This window comes from Colias croceus, chromosome 26, assembly GCF_905220415.1.
Source record: "Colias croceus chromosome 26, ilColCroc2.1".
NCBI classification, from domain to species: domain Eukaryota; kingdom Metazoa; phylum Arthropoda; class Insecta; order Lepidoptera; family Pieridae; genus Colias; species Colias croceus.
This window is the reverse complement of record NC_059562.1, coordinates 4514999-4534337: the sequence shown is the minus strand read 5'-3', so window position 1 is coordinate 4534337 and position 19339 is coordinate 4514999. Positions and strand designations below refer to the sequence as shown.

General features: G+C 31.9%; 1 protein-coding gene across 5 annotated transcripts in view; it reads left to right on the top strand.

Annotated features, from left to right (window-relative positions):
• The window catches only part of LOC123703406 (protein pangolin, isoforms A/H/I/S), a 137311-nt gene that overhangs the window by 96849 nt on the left and 21123 nt on the right, over positions 1-19339 (top strand). For 4 of the 5 annotated variants that reach the window (XM_045651360.1, XM_045651359.1, XM_045651363.1 and 1 more), the window contains exon 5: positions 11-40. The exons of the other annotated variant lie outside the window; for it this stretch is intronic. In XM_045651360.1, coding sequence (XP_045507316.1) covers positions 11-40 — 30 coding nt within the window. The remainder of the gene's footprint in view (positions 1-10; positions 41-19339) is intronic. 5 annotated transcript variants of the gene reach the window in all.

The window sequence follows — 19339 nt, the reverse complement described above, 5'->3', positions numbered from 1 at the left end:
GTTTTTTCAGGTAAGCATGTTGAACGAGTCAACCATATTCGTAAGTTTATTATGTTATATTATAGAGATATTTAGCCGATTTCCTTAAAAGAGGGAGGTTATTTATTCATAAGCATGTTATACGATTTATACGTTTCGTTATTTATGCATGTAGGTTCTAATTTTGACAAAAAAAATTATGATTTAGTAAAACGTAAACAGAACAAAACCGAAACAGGGGATTTAGCTTTTACACATTTTTGTACATTTCAGTGCTAAAATGTTTATCAACATGTCACACGGTACACCGAAAACAATCGATCAAAAAGTGAGGTAAAAAATCGGGGTCAAAAGTTAAACGTAACATCAAAGGAAAGCGGCAATTTGAATAGATTAGCTCAATGCAAATTGTCTGATATTATCACGTGTAACACTAATGTTTTATTTATGGGGGAGCGTGTGTGTGTGCGTGTACGGTCGGCGAAATATGTGGAAACTGCGACATGTGATCTGCTTGTGTTGTTGACTGTACTATTCTATAGTATATACTTAATTCTAAAATCTTATATACAATGATTTCCTTATAGTGAGTAAATTTTCGACACTATCTGAATAATTTCTAAACTATTTCATTTATTGAATCGTACGTTCCATTGGGTTATGAAATAGGTTTAATTTCAACAAATCTATTTTTAATCAGTACTATATTTTGACGTTTAAAGCGAATTTCGTACTCCTCCTTTTATATGAAAAAAAAAAAAATACAATTTAACTTGTTTTAATATAAATATAAAACTATAAATGTTAAACTTCGGACGTTCTGCAATAACTCGTAACTTTTTAACCGACTTCAAAAAAAAGGAGGAGGTTATCAATTCGGCCGGTATGTTTTTTTTTTTTTTTTTTTATGTATGTACACCGATTACTCCGAGGTTTCTGAACCGATTTACGTGATTCTTTTTTTGTTCGATGCGGGATGGTGTCGAATTGGTCCCACAAAAATTTTATTCGGATAGGCCCAGTAGTTTTTATTTTATGAGCATTTTTGTCTGTAGATATTTGTGAATTTTGCAAGTGCAAGTTTGAAGTCGGTTGTTTTTAACGCAGTTATTACTTGTTAGTTGATAAACATTAAAATGTTTCATAAAATATAAACAAAATGCCAAATGAAAAGAATAAACATTCAAAACACGTCACAATTTACATATCAAAGGTTAAAAAAGTCGAAAAATATTTTAGTTTATCTGATGTAAGCCTAAAATCATTTTCATAACTCGAAAATGTTTTAATATTTAATTTTTGTAGAGGTTAATTGAACAAAAATGTAATTATAACTTGTTTATACTGAAATAACACATTTTAAATTTTTACTGGACAAATTGCACTAAAGGTAAAATCCATACTAATATTATAAATGCGAAAGTAACTCTGTCTGTATGTCTGTTACTCAATCACACCTAAACTACTGAACCAATTTGCATGAAATTTGGTATGGAGATATTTTGATACCCGAGAAAGGACATAGGCTACCTTTTATTGCGAAATATGTACCACGGGCGAAGCCGTGGCGGACCTCTAGTATTATATAAAGATAATAAAAACGTTTCAAAAAATTTCCTTTACCTACTTATCGTGTGAATCGAGGATTACTGGAACACTAAATGATAAAAAATTAAATCTTACATTTCTGTAAATATGCAATAAAGCCGAACAAAAAACTACATACCTTATATAAATTTAAACCAAAAATAACATCAAAATAAACACAAACTGCAGGTAATTCGCTACAAAGCATGTCACTTGCAGCGTCTATCATTTAAGAGAAACAAAGCCGGGCGGTTTGCTAGGCTTCCCCCGCAGCCCACTTCAAAGGCCCTGTGACGGCTTCGATTTGATGTTGTATTTCATTATTTCTGACCGTAAATAGTGTATTTTTATGTGGTATATGAAACAGTTTTGTCGAACATTTTGATGTTATTTTTTTTAATCTGTTGGCTGGTTGTAATTCAAAGTACCTACTTGATGAAAACTGCAATGCAATAATTTAAAAAGGACATCAATTTAGGTAGGTGCTAACACCTAAATATGATTATAAATAAATGGAATGACTAATAATCGAAATGCCATGAGCCAAAATCGATAAGCAATGAAACTAAATTATAAATGTTTTCATTGTTCAAAGAATGTCCCATTATTTGAGTTGTCATATTGCGTTAACAATCAAATTAATACTGGCCACACAAATAAAGAAAAAAAAAAACAAAACACGTATTTTAGAAATAAAATTCCGAAATCAAAAATAAACCACCAATAATTTTTCAAGCATCCGACGTGAAACGCATCAATATTCATAGACGAGATGCCACGTGCCGGAAAGAAGAAGGGTGCTACCGATGCACCCGTCTCGCTCGCACTCACTTTTTAATTTAGAAACAATCTCGCCCCTATCTAAAATTCAAATGCATGCTCCCATACATTGTTCGAAATGTCAGGATATTTTAATATTTTCCTAAGGTTTCCTTCGTTGGTGGCCATTTTGTCTCAGTGCGTCAATTATACAGGCAGATGCATAATTCGTCAGTTTGAGGTTTTAATGCAAGCAAGCTATAATTTATAGTGTATTTAATTTCATTACCTATTTTGGTAGCGTCGAGTGTCAATATAATTGGTTGAATGTTGCGTGAGTGTATTTTTAACTTTTTGTAAATAAATATAGTTGTTCATCACCTGCAGGTGTAGTTCCTAAATATTGAGTCTTTAAGTAATTCCAACTTATAAAGCATTTATCCTAATACTGTAGAAAATCATTAAAACCCCTAATAAACCCATCTGATTTGAAACAAACTCTGTTGAAACATTGTTATGATATAATTACACCAATACATTGCAAATCACGCAATCTTTTGTAATAAGCATACGGAACCCTTTATAAGGACATTAATTTGGTTTCGCCTGCAGCAAGCCATTAAGTGCGGTTTATTTATGCCCCTGGTTATCCTCTAATCGAGAGGTTTTTGCTTATTACGTAGAATTGAAAGAACACTGATATGTTTTGGATTCTTACTTCTTGAGTTGAAACAATCTTAGTTCTAGAAGTATAGACGTCAATAAGACTAAAGTTATAAATTAAGGGACGTCAGTTTTTGTTGAACATCAACTAAAGAGAATTTAAGTGAAGACTTCATCAAAAAATTGTCAATTCAACTAAACCCGGGTGAAGTCGGGTTGAGCAACTAGTATCTAATAAATCCTTTTTTTACCCTAAATCAGCAATACTCTCGTCTCTCCCCTTACATCTACTACTTATGTCGAATGTAATTGGTCTCTGTAGTATTTTATTTAGTTAATTAATAAAACCTAATTCAAACAAATCCAACTATTGATACACTCAATGAGGGGCGCTAGGGTTGTCACACATTACTTTTAGTTTTATTTATTTTTATTCCCTTTGCTTTATACTATAAAATATACGGCAAATGTAGTAATTAATACATTAATACGGATATAAGAATTTACAATAATGAGTAAACATTAATAAGTCTTCTACTTTACTACTGCATTAGATTAGATAATACATGTATTTATTTTTAAAACCGCGTATAATCTATGTACAACAACAATAAAATTTATAGCTTATAAATAGAATTTTCAATGTTCATTTCTAACAACACTTTATCTTGCTGAAATTAACTACTTTTTAGCGTTATTTCAAAGTACTATACCGTACAAACAAAATCATCATACAATATGACGGAAATCGTGAGAAAATACATTCAAAACACAAACAAGACTATAATAAATCGTAAAAAAACACGTAAGTAATAAAAAGCCAAGACCAACAAGTGCATAAATCGACACTTGGTAATTAATTCAGATCACGCACAGCCCTACGAGTGGCGAGGGTCCAGGTTCGATTCCATTGTGTGCCCACTTGTTTTTCGAAACGGGGGTAGTTTCACATTATACTATTGTTCGCAGACTGTTTGTGCGTTCACATCTCAATGATTAGGACATGGGACATTTTGGGGTTATTATTTTGAGGTCAAGTACTGTATGAAATGATTTGTTGAATTGAATTTTTGGATTCTAGATTCGTCTATTTTTTTTTTGAATTTGATCGTTTTTGAGATCATTTTTAAAGAGTATTTTTATTATTAAAATAGCTTCATAAAACCCAACTTTAATTTTACACTTTATTACGAATATCAATTTTTAGCAGGATTACATATTTTGACAAGAAATATAACTGAGTTTAACAAAGGTATGCCTTATCATAAATTACACAAATTTTGAAGTATACAATTGAAGAAATATATTTTCAATTATGAGATGCGATATGATATGGATGAACTCCATAATCTTTAATCTAATTCCCATGGCTTTGCGATAATGTACTTTATTATTTTCTTTATCAAATTGCCAATAAAGGTACAGTACGCGTCACGTAAAAAGAACGCTGAATTAAAGTGATGGTGTGTGTTTGCACATGGATCGAGTTTTGCACGAAAGCTATGTGCCGATTATTTTATTTTTGAACTAGGCTCGCGAATCGTGGCTTCGCAATTACCTATTTGTTATTCTTATAACCACCCCATAACACCAAATAGACCGATAAATCGCCAATGCGCAGCCATCCGATCCGCCAGCGTTCTTTTTACTTGACGCGACTAGTACATCCTAAACATTTCCCCCTCTCTACATTGATCATAAAACAGTTCTCATAAAGAATATCACAGTTACGTAAACATCTATTTTTCCGTCCGCAAGGCCCAATGGGCACAGAGCAGTTAACCGACATTCAACAATGGACTCATTAGCTGTGAATAAAATATTACTTATTGTTTGTTCATTGTTTCCTCTCTTCGCTTTTGGTGGCGTACGTTGATAACGCTTTTTATATGCGAGGACCCTGAGTTCGGTTGTTAGATGTTGTTTTGGTATGATTTTTTAATAATATTTAATTTTTTTTTTTGTCTATTGTTTCTTTGGTTAAGGGTAAAGTCGTATGATAGGAAATAGTTAATACGTATAAAATGTTTATTCTTTAAATTTGATGTTGATGAGTTAAAGAGGCGAGATAAAAATATAGAAAAAAAAAATATGTAAGTTCCTCGACTGTATAAGTGACATAGCAATAAACAGATTGAGTTCTAAAACATTTGTAACGTGCAGCCTAAGCGGTGCGCGGGGCCGGAATGAGGCGCGTTTTTAATTAAACCGCGGTGGAAGGCGCTACCAGGCGCCATCTTGCGAACCCGTTTGACAAATTGGTACGCTGGAGTGACGCGCAATTTCCCCGCTTTTTTCCACCCATTGTCTGCTTTTCCCCGACAAAATGAAAAGTCGTGCTCCTATTTATTTATTTCTTTTTTTCGGTTAATGTTACGCTTGTATTGCAGCTTGCTCATTTCTCACTATCGAGTTTTGTTCGAATTTGACAGCGGGCATTACATCTGTGCCCGCTTTAAAATAAACTCGCTTGTTTATTCTAGATTGTTCTATATTCCATCAACAATGCTTTACATTTCTTTGTAATGACGATACTCTTTATTCTTTCGTTGAAATGAAGCTATTTTTCTCGACAGTAACAATAGTTCTTGACGCATTTGAATGTTTTTAATTTTAAATTGAAATCTGCTCAATTGGAGCTTTTCTTTCCATACAAATTAAAGTTTTCTTTCAGCTTTGTTATTTTAGTTGATATGAAATTCTTTTAACGTAGAATCATTTAGGATTGCGTCTGAAACTAAATATTTATGTCTATGAAAATGAGATTCATAATGCTCATCGATCATTTGAATACAAAAATAGCTTTGCAAATATGACGTGTGTGTACGTCTCACGCGTCGATGTGTGAGTCACGTCTGTGTGTGCGGGCTATAGGATACAGAATCTCAAAAGGGAAAATGTTATTTTATAAATAATGTTTATGACTTTTATTAATCCCACTCTGAGGCAAGTTACGTGGGTGTTAAACGATTGGTAATGTAAAAAGCCACTTAGCTGTCTTTGTACAATATCGGTACTTTAGCACATAAAAGTATTATGTATCTATTTATAAAATATGCTTGTAACAGGTTCCAAAAAAATTGTTAAGAAGTACTTGGTTGAGCGAATCAGTCACAAATCACAATATTTTTCGAAAATAGGTTTGAAATAATCTTTTTCAAAAAACTCAATGCTTTGAATCCACTTTCTATCATATATTTAAAACAAATCTATAAATATAATCCCAAAAGTAACTAGGTATCGAGTTTAACGAAAAATCAGCGAAAAGTTATCAAAATCTAAAACACGATCACTAAATATGATTGGCGACATAAGGCGAGGCACAATTTGAGCTAGTTACCGTCCCGTCTCATTATAGCGGCGCGGCAAGATCAAAAGTTTCCGAAATACACGCGCCATAGAGCTACGAATGTATAGAGCGGCTATTAAATTATACTAATTTAATCGAATTGAGACGGAGCGAAAAATACGTGATGTTTTAGTTAAAATTTTATATATACCTAAGTAAATTTTTATTGATCTACGTAGACTGTTGTTCAGGTGAATATCGCCATTTTTGTAATAGGTTATTGACACTCATACTTAAATGTAAAACTTAACCTTAATATTATTATTTCTTATACCGAATTAAATGTGTCACTAAATTGTAACCTAATATAGACAATGTTATATTACCTCTTGTATATCTACAAAGATCTCTAATTCCATTGAAAGTATGTAACATCCGTAACTATCCGTAAATGCTTATGACGCGGTTCTTTACTATCAGATAATTGGTGTGTTTGTTTGACCTTCTTTTACATATAAATTGTATGCTTGTTCCTTACATTTTTCTATAAACTATACCCATCATTGTTCGTAAAACAATCACCACGTTTACTTGATAACATAAATAATTCTAATCTATAATATTTCCTAAAAATAATATATTTAAGTATGTAAGTGCGACGGACAGACAGGCGGTGTTTTATTGTCTCATAAGAAACGGGTTAAATCAAAGCATACATACAAATCACTAGTAAATTTCCTAGTAAATAAGGTATTGAATGTCAAGAGCATTCAAAGTGTGCTTATAGGAATACTAGTTGTTGTCCGCGGTGTCGTCGATTCATACTTAGTTTCTATTGTAAAAGATTACGATGTGATTGCACAGTTTTATTATTTTTGCGTGAAAACATCATTATGAAAATTTTGTTTCGTACAGTGTTTAGATTTAATTTGTTCGTATACAATGATGACAAAATGTACTGACATTTGTTTCAGTTCATTCTTAATTAATTACGCAAATACATTTCTATTATAAATACAGATATTTATATGATTTAATAACAATAACATTTGTCCATTTAATTTGAAACTAACTGATCAAAGTTTCACTGAACGGGGACATAAACCAAAACCATCACTAATGCTGAATAACTCTATCGTTTAGTCCAAATATTAAATAGATGCATACCAGCTATTAATAATAAATCCAGTTCCACGATATCATTTACTAAACTGTTATTACGCAGTTCTATTTTTAATTTATTGCATCCATAATAAAAAGAGATTCTCATAACTTCTCCGTAGTTAAATTCTCCTAATCATAGGATAAATAGCAGTAAATTTCAGCTTAATGTCATATATAAAGAGAAAATGAGCTTCGGATTGATCGAACATAATTGGGTCATAACATGAAGAATAATGATCAATTAGTTAATTGAGGAACCGAGAGTCGAGAACTTTAGATTTGTTAATAATGCATGTTATGTATAGTAGCGGACCAAATACATGTTCTTGAAGCACCCTTGATACCCAAGTATTAAGGTTAATAACATTGAGTTATATTTCTTCTTTTTCGGTCATTTCTACATATCTGTAGGTACCTCATTGCATAACCAACAAGGTAATAAAAAGCATTATCAAGATAATAAAATGAATATACACAATTTAGCTCTTAAATTAATATATTTGAAACGGTTTTATTAATGAGTCATTAATTACCTTGAGTGGATCACAGTATAACATAGATACTGTTTTCTTATAACTATGAGATCATTAATCATGGTTTAAGAGAATAAATAAGCGCGGAATTATCGTGATCGCGTTAATTGATAGGGAAAATAGCAACGCAAACAATTTAAATGTCGCACTCGATACTTAGATTTTATTGCTAAAACCTGATATTAAATTGAACAAGGATTATACTAAATTTCAACTCGTACAATCCGTTTCCAACAATTCTTAGACAGGCGTTTTAAAAGGTAAACATAATTAAACAGTATATAATTTCCGTCGAAAGTTTTCTCTCATCACTGATTATCCCCAGAAATCGTTTAACGAACGCTTTATTGTGGTCCATCAACTCGAACTTCTATAAAATTAATCTACAACAGTTTAATCTAAAAAAAGCTGCCAGTTTCGGTTTTTATTATGCCCCCATAAAATCTAAGAGGCCATAATATTCGGAATGAACGCTACACTTTGTTCTGGTATCATTTTCAACTTCTGTCAGTGAAACTGGGACGAAATCTGACTGCCGGCCGTAAATCTTATTTAAATTATGCGTGATTATGTTTATAGATATCAGCAGTTTGTTCGCCTCGCTATAGGTTCTGCTAAACATGAATATTTATAAGTTGGTTATTATAACATCTCGGTCGTTTTACAAAATCGTCGACATCGTGTGTTTTATGACCGAGTTTCTTTGGCGTTTGACAAAAACTCGTCAATTTATTGTTTGATTCGAAGCGGAATTCGCGAAATTTTTACTGCGAAGAAAATGCGCGTGGAATACTAATATCGTATACGCGACCGGTCTTCTGTCTTCACATTTTATTTTTACAAATCGTTTCGCCGTCTTTTGTGAGTATATCATTCGTTAAAATTCATTCCGAGTGCGCCATAGTGCCATCAATTATCTCATTTGACATTTTTATGCATATTTAAAAATTCGCTTTGAAGAAGTTTCGCCTAGATTTATTATGGACAGGACATACGGACATCTAGATTGTATATCTATGTTAATAATATAATAAAGACTATCCGTCTTTAAATGCTGTGGAGAACCCTTGTGATGTTTACATTGCAATTAGCAAAATGTTGATTCTCTTTCGTAATTATTTCGAGTGGTAAATATTGGTAAACAGTATTATATTTGAATGGTGTATTGAATAAAGTATAATATCACATAAATTAGAAGTGATTTGCCTTGAACGTTTGTTGACGTAATTTTAAACATGTTGGACTTGTGACTGTGTATGGTAAGACCATATAATTTATTTACATAACGTTTGAGTAATCTGATTGATTAAACACTACATTAGTTTGAATGATTTGACCTACGGAAATGTAAACAGATAGACAAGTTACAAGAATACTAAAGGAAAAAAGTATTAACAAAAGGCAGGTAGTAAAGATAGTAGGGAAGCGCGTTCCATCTTAGACCACATCTCAGCTTAACATCAGGCGAGATTGTGGACAAGCGCTTCCCTATTTTCAATAAAAAAAAATCTATCTAGTCTATGCTTCTACATAACTATATTTTATTTGAAAACATTACTCTTCCTATTGCGTTATATTGAAACGAATAGTGTGTCCCAAACACATTTGAATGTATGATTTACGACACTATGACATTATTTGGCAGTCCTGACTCCTGACTTAGTGGATTCATAATTTTTGCTCATTTTATATCCACATTAGTTAGTGGGTGTTATGATTTATCGATGGTTTTAATTTCAGATCTCGCTTCTGTATATAAATGACTTATATTTTACATATCTTTATGTGAATCTTGGAAAATATACGATTATGTGGTGGGGAATGACAAAGCGGTTTTTAAAATTTAGGGATACTACCTTCTATATTAGAATAGCAGTAAGATTTACGTAAATTATGCAGGTATATAAAATTTTTAAATGGCGTTATATTTATTTTATTGTTATAAAAATGTACAGAGCATCTAATATTAATATTTTCTTCTCAGATAAATATTTTTTTTCCTAAGATAATGATTGAAATGACTATACAGTAGGTTGGTTTGATTGATCCTTCATGCATCTACCAGAATCATTGTTCCGTATTATAAAAGAAAAATATTCGGTCTATAAAACAACCTTACCCTTCGTCTTTGTAGTTTTTGTTATCCATTACGATTTTAACAAGGGGTCATACCAACATGTAATGAAAGGGATTTTTAATAATTTCCTAAAACGTCTGTTGTCGTTTCAATATTACAAATATTAAAAATAAATATAGATACTATTCATTATTAAAATAATATATCACCACCTATTTAAAAGTGTGTAGTGAAATAAAATAATATTTATAAGATCGTGATCGTCAAATTGTTTTGATGACAGGTGTCGTCGCAATCGAGAAGTTTTTTAAAGATATTTCTTTTACTTAAAGAGCTGTTGCTGTATTTATGATTTTAACACGAAACAAATTGGGCTATTTTTGACTAGTTCTATTGGAGTGGTGTGATGAAAATATTTAATATCTTTAATTTTTTTCTAGTGATGCAACGAATACGAATACGAATATTCGTATTCGCCGAATAGTAGACATTTACCGAATATTCGTATTCGGCGAATAAAGGAATATTTAAAAACGAATATTTTTGTACGCAACTCTATTTACTACAGATTTAAAAATCGCGCGTAAAAATATGACGTGTGTAGAGGCCCTTAATCGCAACAATGCGCGACCGACTGCTGATCCTTTTTTCTTTTTTTTAAAGAAAAGAACGAACTAAAGACTTTTTTCAACGGCTGGAAACATCCAGACTGAAAAAAAAATCGCCTTAAACCAGAAAATCTACGAATTTTGTTTCTTAAATAAATATTATTTGACTATTATAAATTTTAATTATTAGAAGAGTAAACATTCATTAAATAAATAAATCTTTTATTACCAAGGCGAAATATTCGTATTCGTATTCGTATTCGCCGAATAGTAGGTTTGATATTCGTATTCGTATTCGTATTCGTAAAAGTAGTATTCGTTGCATCACTATTTTTTTCAAATAGTTTATTTTGCTAACCATACTTTCCGTCTATTATTTCTTTTCCATTATATAAATATAAAAAGGTACATCAATAGTCGACCAGTCGAGTAGACTGGTCGATGATCCTTCCATATTCATGGAGGAATTCCACCTTCCTTCCTCCACAATGGTATCATATGCAAAACATAATATTAACAACTAGGTTCCGTATACATACCAAACAATCTATTGTCAAATGAAAAAATGTATACTTACAAATTTTATATCATTCGTCTATTGTGTATTTTTTTTCCAATTTTGGTCAGATTATTGTACAGACTATATTTTGCAACATTATTGCAATGTCAGCGACTGTTGACATTTCAACTTGTCAAATCTCGCGACACACGCTTAACTCTATTCGCCTAGATTACTCGAACGCTTTTTGATCTAACTTTTTGTTCTCATTTTTTTAAATCGAGTTAATGTCGAATTAAATAGTTAACTATTTAAAAAAAATATTTTCGATAAAGTTACTTACTTAAAATATTATTCGAAATAATTTTTATTCTGAAAATATTGCTTTGACATTAATTAGCCAATCAGTTATTATATACAGTATTATTGCTTAGCCAATCAGTAACTTCGATTATAGTAAATAATTTCCTAAAATAACATATAGTCATTCTACACTACAATTAATTATTCAATATACCTACATTCAAAAAACAAATTATACTTTCACATCCCGTCCCGAATTTCAACTTCGAAACATTTTCGATTAACCCGCGAAATTCATTATTTCCTCGATGTAAAATTCGCGGCAAACGGTAGGGGTAATCATGTTTACGCTACAAAATACGAGCGTGACGCAATTTGTGCCACCCCTACAACTTCAAAGGGCATGCCGACAAAGCGCTAAATAAGATGAAAAAATAATACAAACGACAATGGACAGGGAAATCGGCGCCTTTCATTTTCACACTTTTCTGTTGTTGTTATTCGCGACAATTTTCTGTGTTGTTGTTTTACCGTTTCAGGTGCGTGTTCTTTATTTTCATTCTTGTGTACCAATTGTTTTCGATTTATCCGAGATATTTTCTTTAATCTGTTTTTAAATCATTTCTTAGTACATTTAATTTCATAGCAAATGAAAAATATTATTCATGTTACAAAAATATATCTAAATTACCTGATATAAAACTAATTTTGACATCTATTATTGTATTATACAATCAAAACTAGATAATATGTCTAATAAAAAAAATTGTATTTCAATTTTCAACCATCATGTCCTTCCACAACAAACAGATAAAAAAAATTTAAAAACATCCAATCAAGGTAGCGTTATCAATTACTGATAAAGAACACCTACGGATTATCTGTTATCATTTAATCCGTCACGCCTCATTACATCATTACATGGCCTCGATAAGCAATTACTTGAATGGACTTAGCTTCACTTAACCACACTTAACTGTGGTCTGTGGGCTAGTATTGAACTTAAAATAGGAACTAGAAACTTTGAGCTAGCTAAAAACTTCTTTGTATTTTTTTTATATATAATTATTAGTTATTAAAGTTGTATTTTGATTAAATAGTGATAAGAATTTATATCCTGTCTCTAAATAATTAACTTTAGTATGTATTGGTTACTACTAAGGGTAATAATAAATAACAAGAGCAATCAATCCCTAATGGTAACAAAAAGAATCCACCTGAATTTCATTTATTTATCGGAATAAATAAAGCTGCCCTATCAAGATAAGCGATCAGTAAAGCAGATGTGAAATGCCTCTAACATAATATACTCTCCAACAATGTAAGGTCGATAAAAAACGATAAATGCCTTGATCAATTCTGTCAACAATTATTGCAAAAGTTTGCAATACCCGAAAACATTATCACTACATAGTATAAAACAAAGTCACTTTCTCTGTCCCTATGTCCCTATATCCCTTTGTATGCTTAAATCTCTGAAACTACGCAACGGATTTTGATGCAGTTTTTTTAATAGATAGAGTGATTCAAGAGGAAGGTTTTAGTATATAATTTATTAGGTTTTTGTCAAAGCGGGCGAAGCCGCGGGCGGTAAACTAGTTTCCTTATAAAACAAGCTTAAAAAGTTAAAATTTCCAACCATTTAACATTCCTTGCTAGTTGCTAAGTTTCAATGTTTAACTAAAAATATTGCATTATCTTGTAACTGTTTTGTTTACTATTAAATTATTGTATTAAATATTAATCCTTAAATCATAAATATTGTTGAAATCTGTAAATTTAGTAACAGTTCAAAACAAAAACCTACTTGATACGAAGTGACTAAGTACTCTTGAAAGGCTTTAGGATCTCCAAAACTGAGTGAAACTTCTTTTGGTTTTATCAAAACAGTTCATTAGTGTTTTAACTTTGAACTAAGAAATATAATTTCTGCGAATGTTTGAACTGATGAAAAATAGGTCATGTATTTATTATTAGAATTGTTAAGTACTAGAAGTAGAAATATATCACAAAAATATATTTTTACAAGCAAAACTGTCTTTTATCTCTCCGTTTTCAAACGAAATCGTGGTCTACTAAAAGCATTTTTATAAGGAAATTAAAATAAATCTCCCATCTAGATCATGACCATATAAGGAAATAGAAAGCGTATCAAGAACAACGACATCCGCAAACACGATCAATTAAAACGTTCTAAAACATTTCAATATCAGAATCGCTAACCACATATAAATCTTTGCAATTATCAAATTCTCAGCTCCGTCTCATCTGCATAAACTCACACAGACTCCAATAGCCGTACGCACGCGCGTCGGCGAGATCAAAGAGAAGTCGACCCCTTTGTAGGTGCCGCCGGCACGCGCCGTCCCTTTCCCTCCCCGCCGCCGCGCCCTCTAAACCACCGAGCGTGAAAGAGACAACTACAAAACTGATTGTATATCTCGCGATGTGAATATTTCACCTCGTTATCGAGTCTTGTTTGTGTTAGATAGTGTTAGAATCGATGATCGAATTAATTTCATCGATATCGATGTTTAATTATGTTTTCGGAATGTCCATTTCGCATTCGCGCTGCGTATAATCAAGTTAAGTAGTGATTATGCTAAAATTAGTGCACAAGTTTACATGTGGAAACGATTTCATTTGCATATTAACATCACTTTCGCACATTTACTGGCTCGAGGGTCGTAAGCGAATTATCAAAATTTTAATATTATTGTTGTTTCTTTTTTTATTAAATTTGTGTGCCGCTTCGCGTTTGTTTTAATTCAAGGTTCTTATTGATATTTAAAGGATCCTTAATGTTCATTTTAATAGGATACTTTGAATATAAGTATCATATTCAATTTTATATAAAGTATCTATTTATTCATACATAAATATGAAAGCAGTTTTATTGAAACATTTTTAAGGCGTACCGGATAAACAATCATTCCATCATTCAATTAACAATTTACACATGTTGTTTAGATCAACACCTAACCAACCTCGTCTCTACATCGATAAAAAAATCTATCGACAACACCACCGACACCGCACATCACTACACAAGCAGCTCCCGAGTAGGCAAGACAGGAATCTACTGATATCGACGGCTGTAATTAAAATAGACTTATTGCACCAAACCTTACCGTATAGGAACAACTTACGAGCCTTATGGATCTCAGTTTTTATGTGTGAGAAAGTCTAATGAACAGTAATTGAAAATGAGGCTTGCTAATAACTTGAGCAGATTAAATTTCTCTTAGAATTGTAAATTCGTTCCTTATATGTTGTGGTCGCATATTTTGATCTGGTGCAGGAGGAAATCTAGTACGAAGCTCGAATCTGTACGAATATTATGAAGAGGAAATATTTGTATGTATGTTTGTAACGAATTGGCCCAAAAAGTACTGGACAGATTTGGATGAAACTTTACAGTAATATAGATACAGTATAATAACATATTATGAGCTATAGAAATACTTGATTTTGCTAGCGGGTGAAACCGTTCGGCACAGCTAGTGAAAAATATGTTTCTTATAACATACAAATAGTGAACAAAACCATAGGAAAAAGCTTTTATCGCTTATTTAATCTTAGGAAAAATGCCTTTTAGCTTTGGCTCTTGAATTACTCTCATTCCAAATTTCCCCAAAGACATTCATAAGAGTTTCATAGATTTTGATACGGTTTTCATAGCAGGTGAATAGAAATTTAATAATCGTATCGAACCATTTTCATTTGACTGTAAAGTCAAATAAATTTGCTTTTACTATAATATTAACATTATTTATAGTGAAAATGTAAATAAGTTGTTAATAATTATAATTGTTGTAGATTGTGGGTATTTACAAACAATGTGATAATTCGTAAACGGGTCAATCATTGCATTACATTGTTGATGTTTTTAACACAAATATAGTTTTACTGTTTACCTATTATGTATGTTGTATAATATTTTGAACACACATTTAAAATAATGGTTGTTTTATTTATCAATAAATATAATACACAGTCACTGAATATCTTAAAATAAATATTTATATTAAGCTTAAAGGTCAATTACTTGTGATGATTATTATAAACTTATGACTTGCACATAAAAGTATTTTTTTTAAACATTCAATGCATTTTTATGAATACAATGCTGAATGATGATCATGTTAAGCATAAATCATAACATTACCCAAAAAGACCACCAAAAAATATCAAAGAAAAAAGTTCCAAGTCGGATAATACGCGAAATCCGTGAATCCCATCCTGCATTACGAGATATTGTATTAACCCTCAAATGACAGGGCGCGGTCGCTTCGACCCCCGTTAATATTTATGGCGAAGTGAGGTCTGCCGCATTAGTTTTTCCTTTTGATGTCAGTCGTCTACCGGTGTTTATTTCGATTAAATGTGGGTGTAGGAAATTTTAATGTTTTTGTGTCATATGAAATGGTAGTGAAGAAGTCGGTTAAAAATAGCATTTTGTAAAGTGCTCGGTTCCTTTATGATATGATAGATGGTCATATAACTATCACTCTATATCTACTAATGTATTTACATAAAAAGTTCTTTTTTATCAAGGAAAAATTTATTATGTACTATCCGCTTTTCTTATGTACAGATCGATCTATCATCCGCACAAAGATGAAGGGCGTATTATCAAAAACTACCACACCATAGCGTATACATAACATTGCAAACCCAATCGATTATCCACTAGTTACTATAACACGTGACTAAACATTTCCCGAAGGTCGGAAGGACCCGCCCGCGGCTGGATTTTCGTTAAACAATTCATACATTTATATTCCTTTGAAGCCTCGCCGCGGGCGCCGTCAACTGCAGGGTTACCCCGTCCCCACCTGTACATTACATCTATACGGTATATACTGTGCTAAATTAATAGGATTCTTTAAAGGAAATTGCAAAGCGTAATATGGAAGTAAGAATACGATTTAACAAAGAACAGGCTAAAGTCTAGAAATGTAATGCCTTCTAGTTCAGGGTGCAGTGTATTTTATGTAATTGGTATTAAGAATAAATTAAAATTTTACTACATATAAGATGAAGGTAGTCTATGTTTTGATACAACAAGTAATTAATGTAGTTTGAATATATAGTCTAAGATCCGGCTGCAGGATTAGTGCGTTCATCGGTTTTTTGCTGAAAACCGAATTTTTATGTATATTTATAATTAGGAGAATATATATCGACTAGGTTGCCAGTCAAAATTTGGCCGCAAGCATGTTTAATTAAAATTTTTCTAATCGATTTTTGGGAAAAAATTCGTTCACTTGTTTTTTTGAATAAAATGTAGTCTACATCACGGCAAATGATATAAAGATTCAAAAAAATCACGGTTGCCGCTTTTCACCTGGCCGCAACATCTTGGCAGCCTGGTGCAAACAGGTATGATTTCGATTCATTTTTACGTTCATAACGTACATTTATGAATCATTTATCAAATGAAAGCTAATTTTTTTCTATTTATTATCATATATGGTTGCCTAATTAAATCCGGCCGCAAATAAGGGTTGCCGGCTGTTAAAAATTATAAATATTTACGCCTATTAGTACACCGACGCATTCTTTTTATGTATATTTATAATTAGGAGAATATATATCGACTAGGTTGCCAGTCAAAATTTGGCCGCAAGCATGTTTAATTAAAATTTTTCTAATCGATTTTTGGGAAAAAAATTCGTTCACTTGTTTTTTGAATAAAATGTAGTCTACATCACGGCAAATGATATAAAGATTCTAAAAAATCACGGTTGCCGCTTTTCACCTGGCCGCAACATCTTGGCAGCCTGGTGCAAACAGGTATGATTTCGATTCATTTTTACGTTCATAACGTACATTTATGAATCATATATCAAATTAAAGCTAATTTTTTTCTATTTATTATCATATATGGTTGCCTAATTAAATCCGGCCGCAAATAAGGGTTGCCGGCTGTTAAAGATGTTGAATATTTAAGGTTGAGTGAAAGAAAATATGTCGTCTTTTTCAAAATGACAAATTTAAAAAGTAATATTGATTTAATATAATTAACAGCCTTTTTCTCGTTGTTTCGCTGCCGCACGCGAATGCGTCGGTGTACTAATAGGCGTAAATATTTATAATTTTTAACAGCCGGCAACCCTTATTTGCGGCCGGATTTAATTAGGCAACCATATATGATAATAAATAGAAAAAAATTAGCTTTCATTTGATATATGATTCATAAATGTACGTTATGAACGTAAAAATGAATCGAAATCATACCTGTTTGCACCAGGTTGCCAAGATGTTGCGGCCAGGTGAAAAGCGGCAACCGTGATTTTTTTGAATCTTTATATCATTTGCCGTGATGTAGACTACATTTTATTCAAAAAACAAGTGAACGAATTTTTTTCCCAAAAATCGATTAGAAAAATTTTAATTAAACATGCTTGCGGCCAAATTTTGACTGGCAACCTAGTCGATATATATTCTCCTAATTATAAATATACATAAAAATTCGGTTTTCAGCAAAAAACCGATGAACGCACTAATCCTGCAGCCGGATCTCGTACTAATAGTATTTTTTGCAAAGTTAGTAACACCCTTGATACTTGATAGATTAGCTATAGAGATGCCATAGCTTCATCTTTTAAAACTGACCGAGTGTATTTGGTTTAGTAATGTCTTTAATGTGGGATGGAAACATGTGTTTTGTTTTTCCATAATTACTTATTTAACTCAATATTTCTGGAAACTAGAATATAAAGCATTCAAAGCTAAACAAATCAACCCGTCAATTACCGGTCGATTGGACCTCATTACCCCGGGACAGCCTTATATTAACCCTTTGACGTATTAGGCCTTAATTGTCCCCGTTTAAGTCTACGACACTTGTCACGGAACGTTTTTCTCACGGCATATTTATGTTACCTTTTACTTATGCAACATTGGGTATAAACTATAAACTATCCAGTTTGCTAAGAAATATATTAGTTTAAAAGCGATCTTAATATACAAGAGAATACAGTTGAATTAATAAAATTAATTGGTTAAATTCATAGAAATTTATTACACATTCTAAATGTGGGAATTGAACCGATGACCCTAAAAACTATTCAGAAGTAACTCTACTGTTATATTGGTATTTTTATTGTTTTCTCTAGCGCTAACTTTGTCAAAAACTTTCCAAAATCTTATTAATTTAGTCTAAACAGCAAAATAATCCTTTCCTATTTAATATTATAAAATAGAAAGCTAAAGCGAAATTATAAGTAATTAAATGTGGACATGGATATTAGCTGCCTAGGAAAATTAACCTCTCTCTGTTATTAAATACAATCGCCCCTTTAATATGTTAAATGATCGAGGTTCATGTCAATTACATTATTATTGTGATTGTATTTATGCCGCTATTATTGAGTTGCTTCGGTTTTTATTGAACTGCCTCGTCTAGTTAGAGCACTTTGTCTTTAACGAGACAGAATTCGTGTAATAGTGTTAATAGCATTAAATGTTTTTATAATATCGATATATTTAACTTTGGGAACAGTTCCTACTTTAACTATTTTGGTATATCTAAGTTTGGTATGGCGAAAGTTTCGTATTAGTTCTTCAGGATTAGGATTACGAGTGTTCAATGGCAATCCTTAAAACAGCTGTATATTGATATGATTAAATCTTAATTTGGGCGATAGTTCTGTTCTGCTTATAGTTTTAATTGTAACAATGTATGTCTGAACAACGTTGTCTACAAATACACTGAGCCCATATAGCTTCAAGATGTTTTATTGCAACGGATAACCAATCCGTGCATATGACACACAGACGTGTCAGCAATTGAAACCGCCGAGAATTTTTACGATTAGCCGAGGAGACAATCGTCCAGTTGGATTTAATTTTAAACTCGCTCGTCCCGTT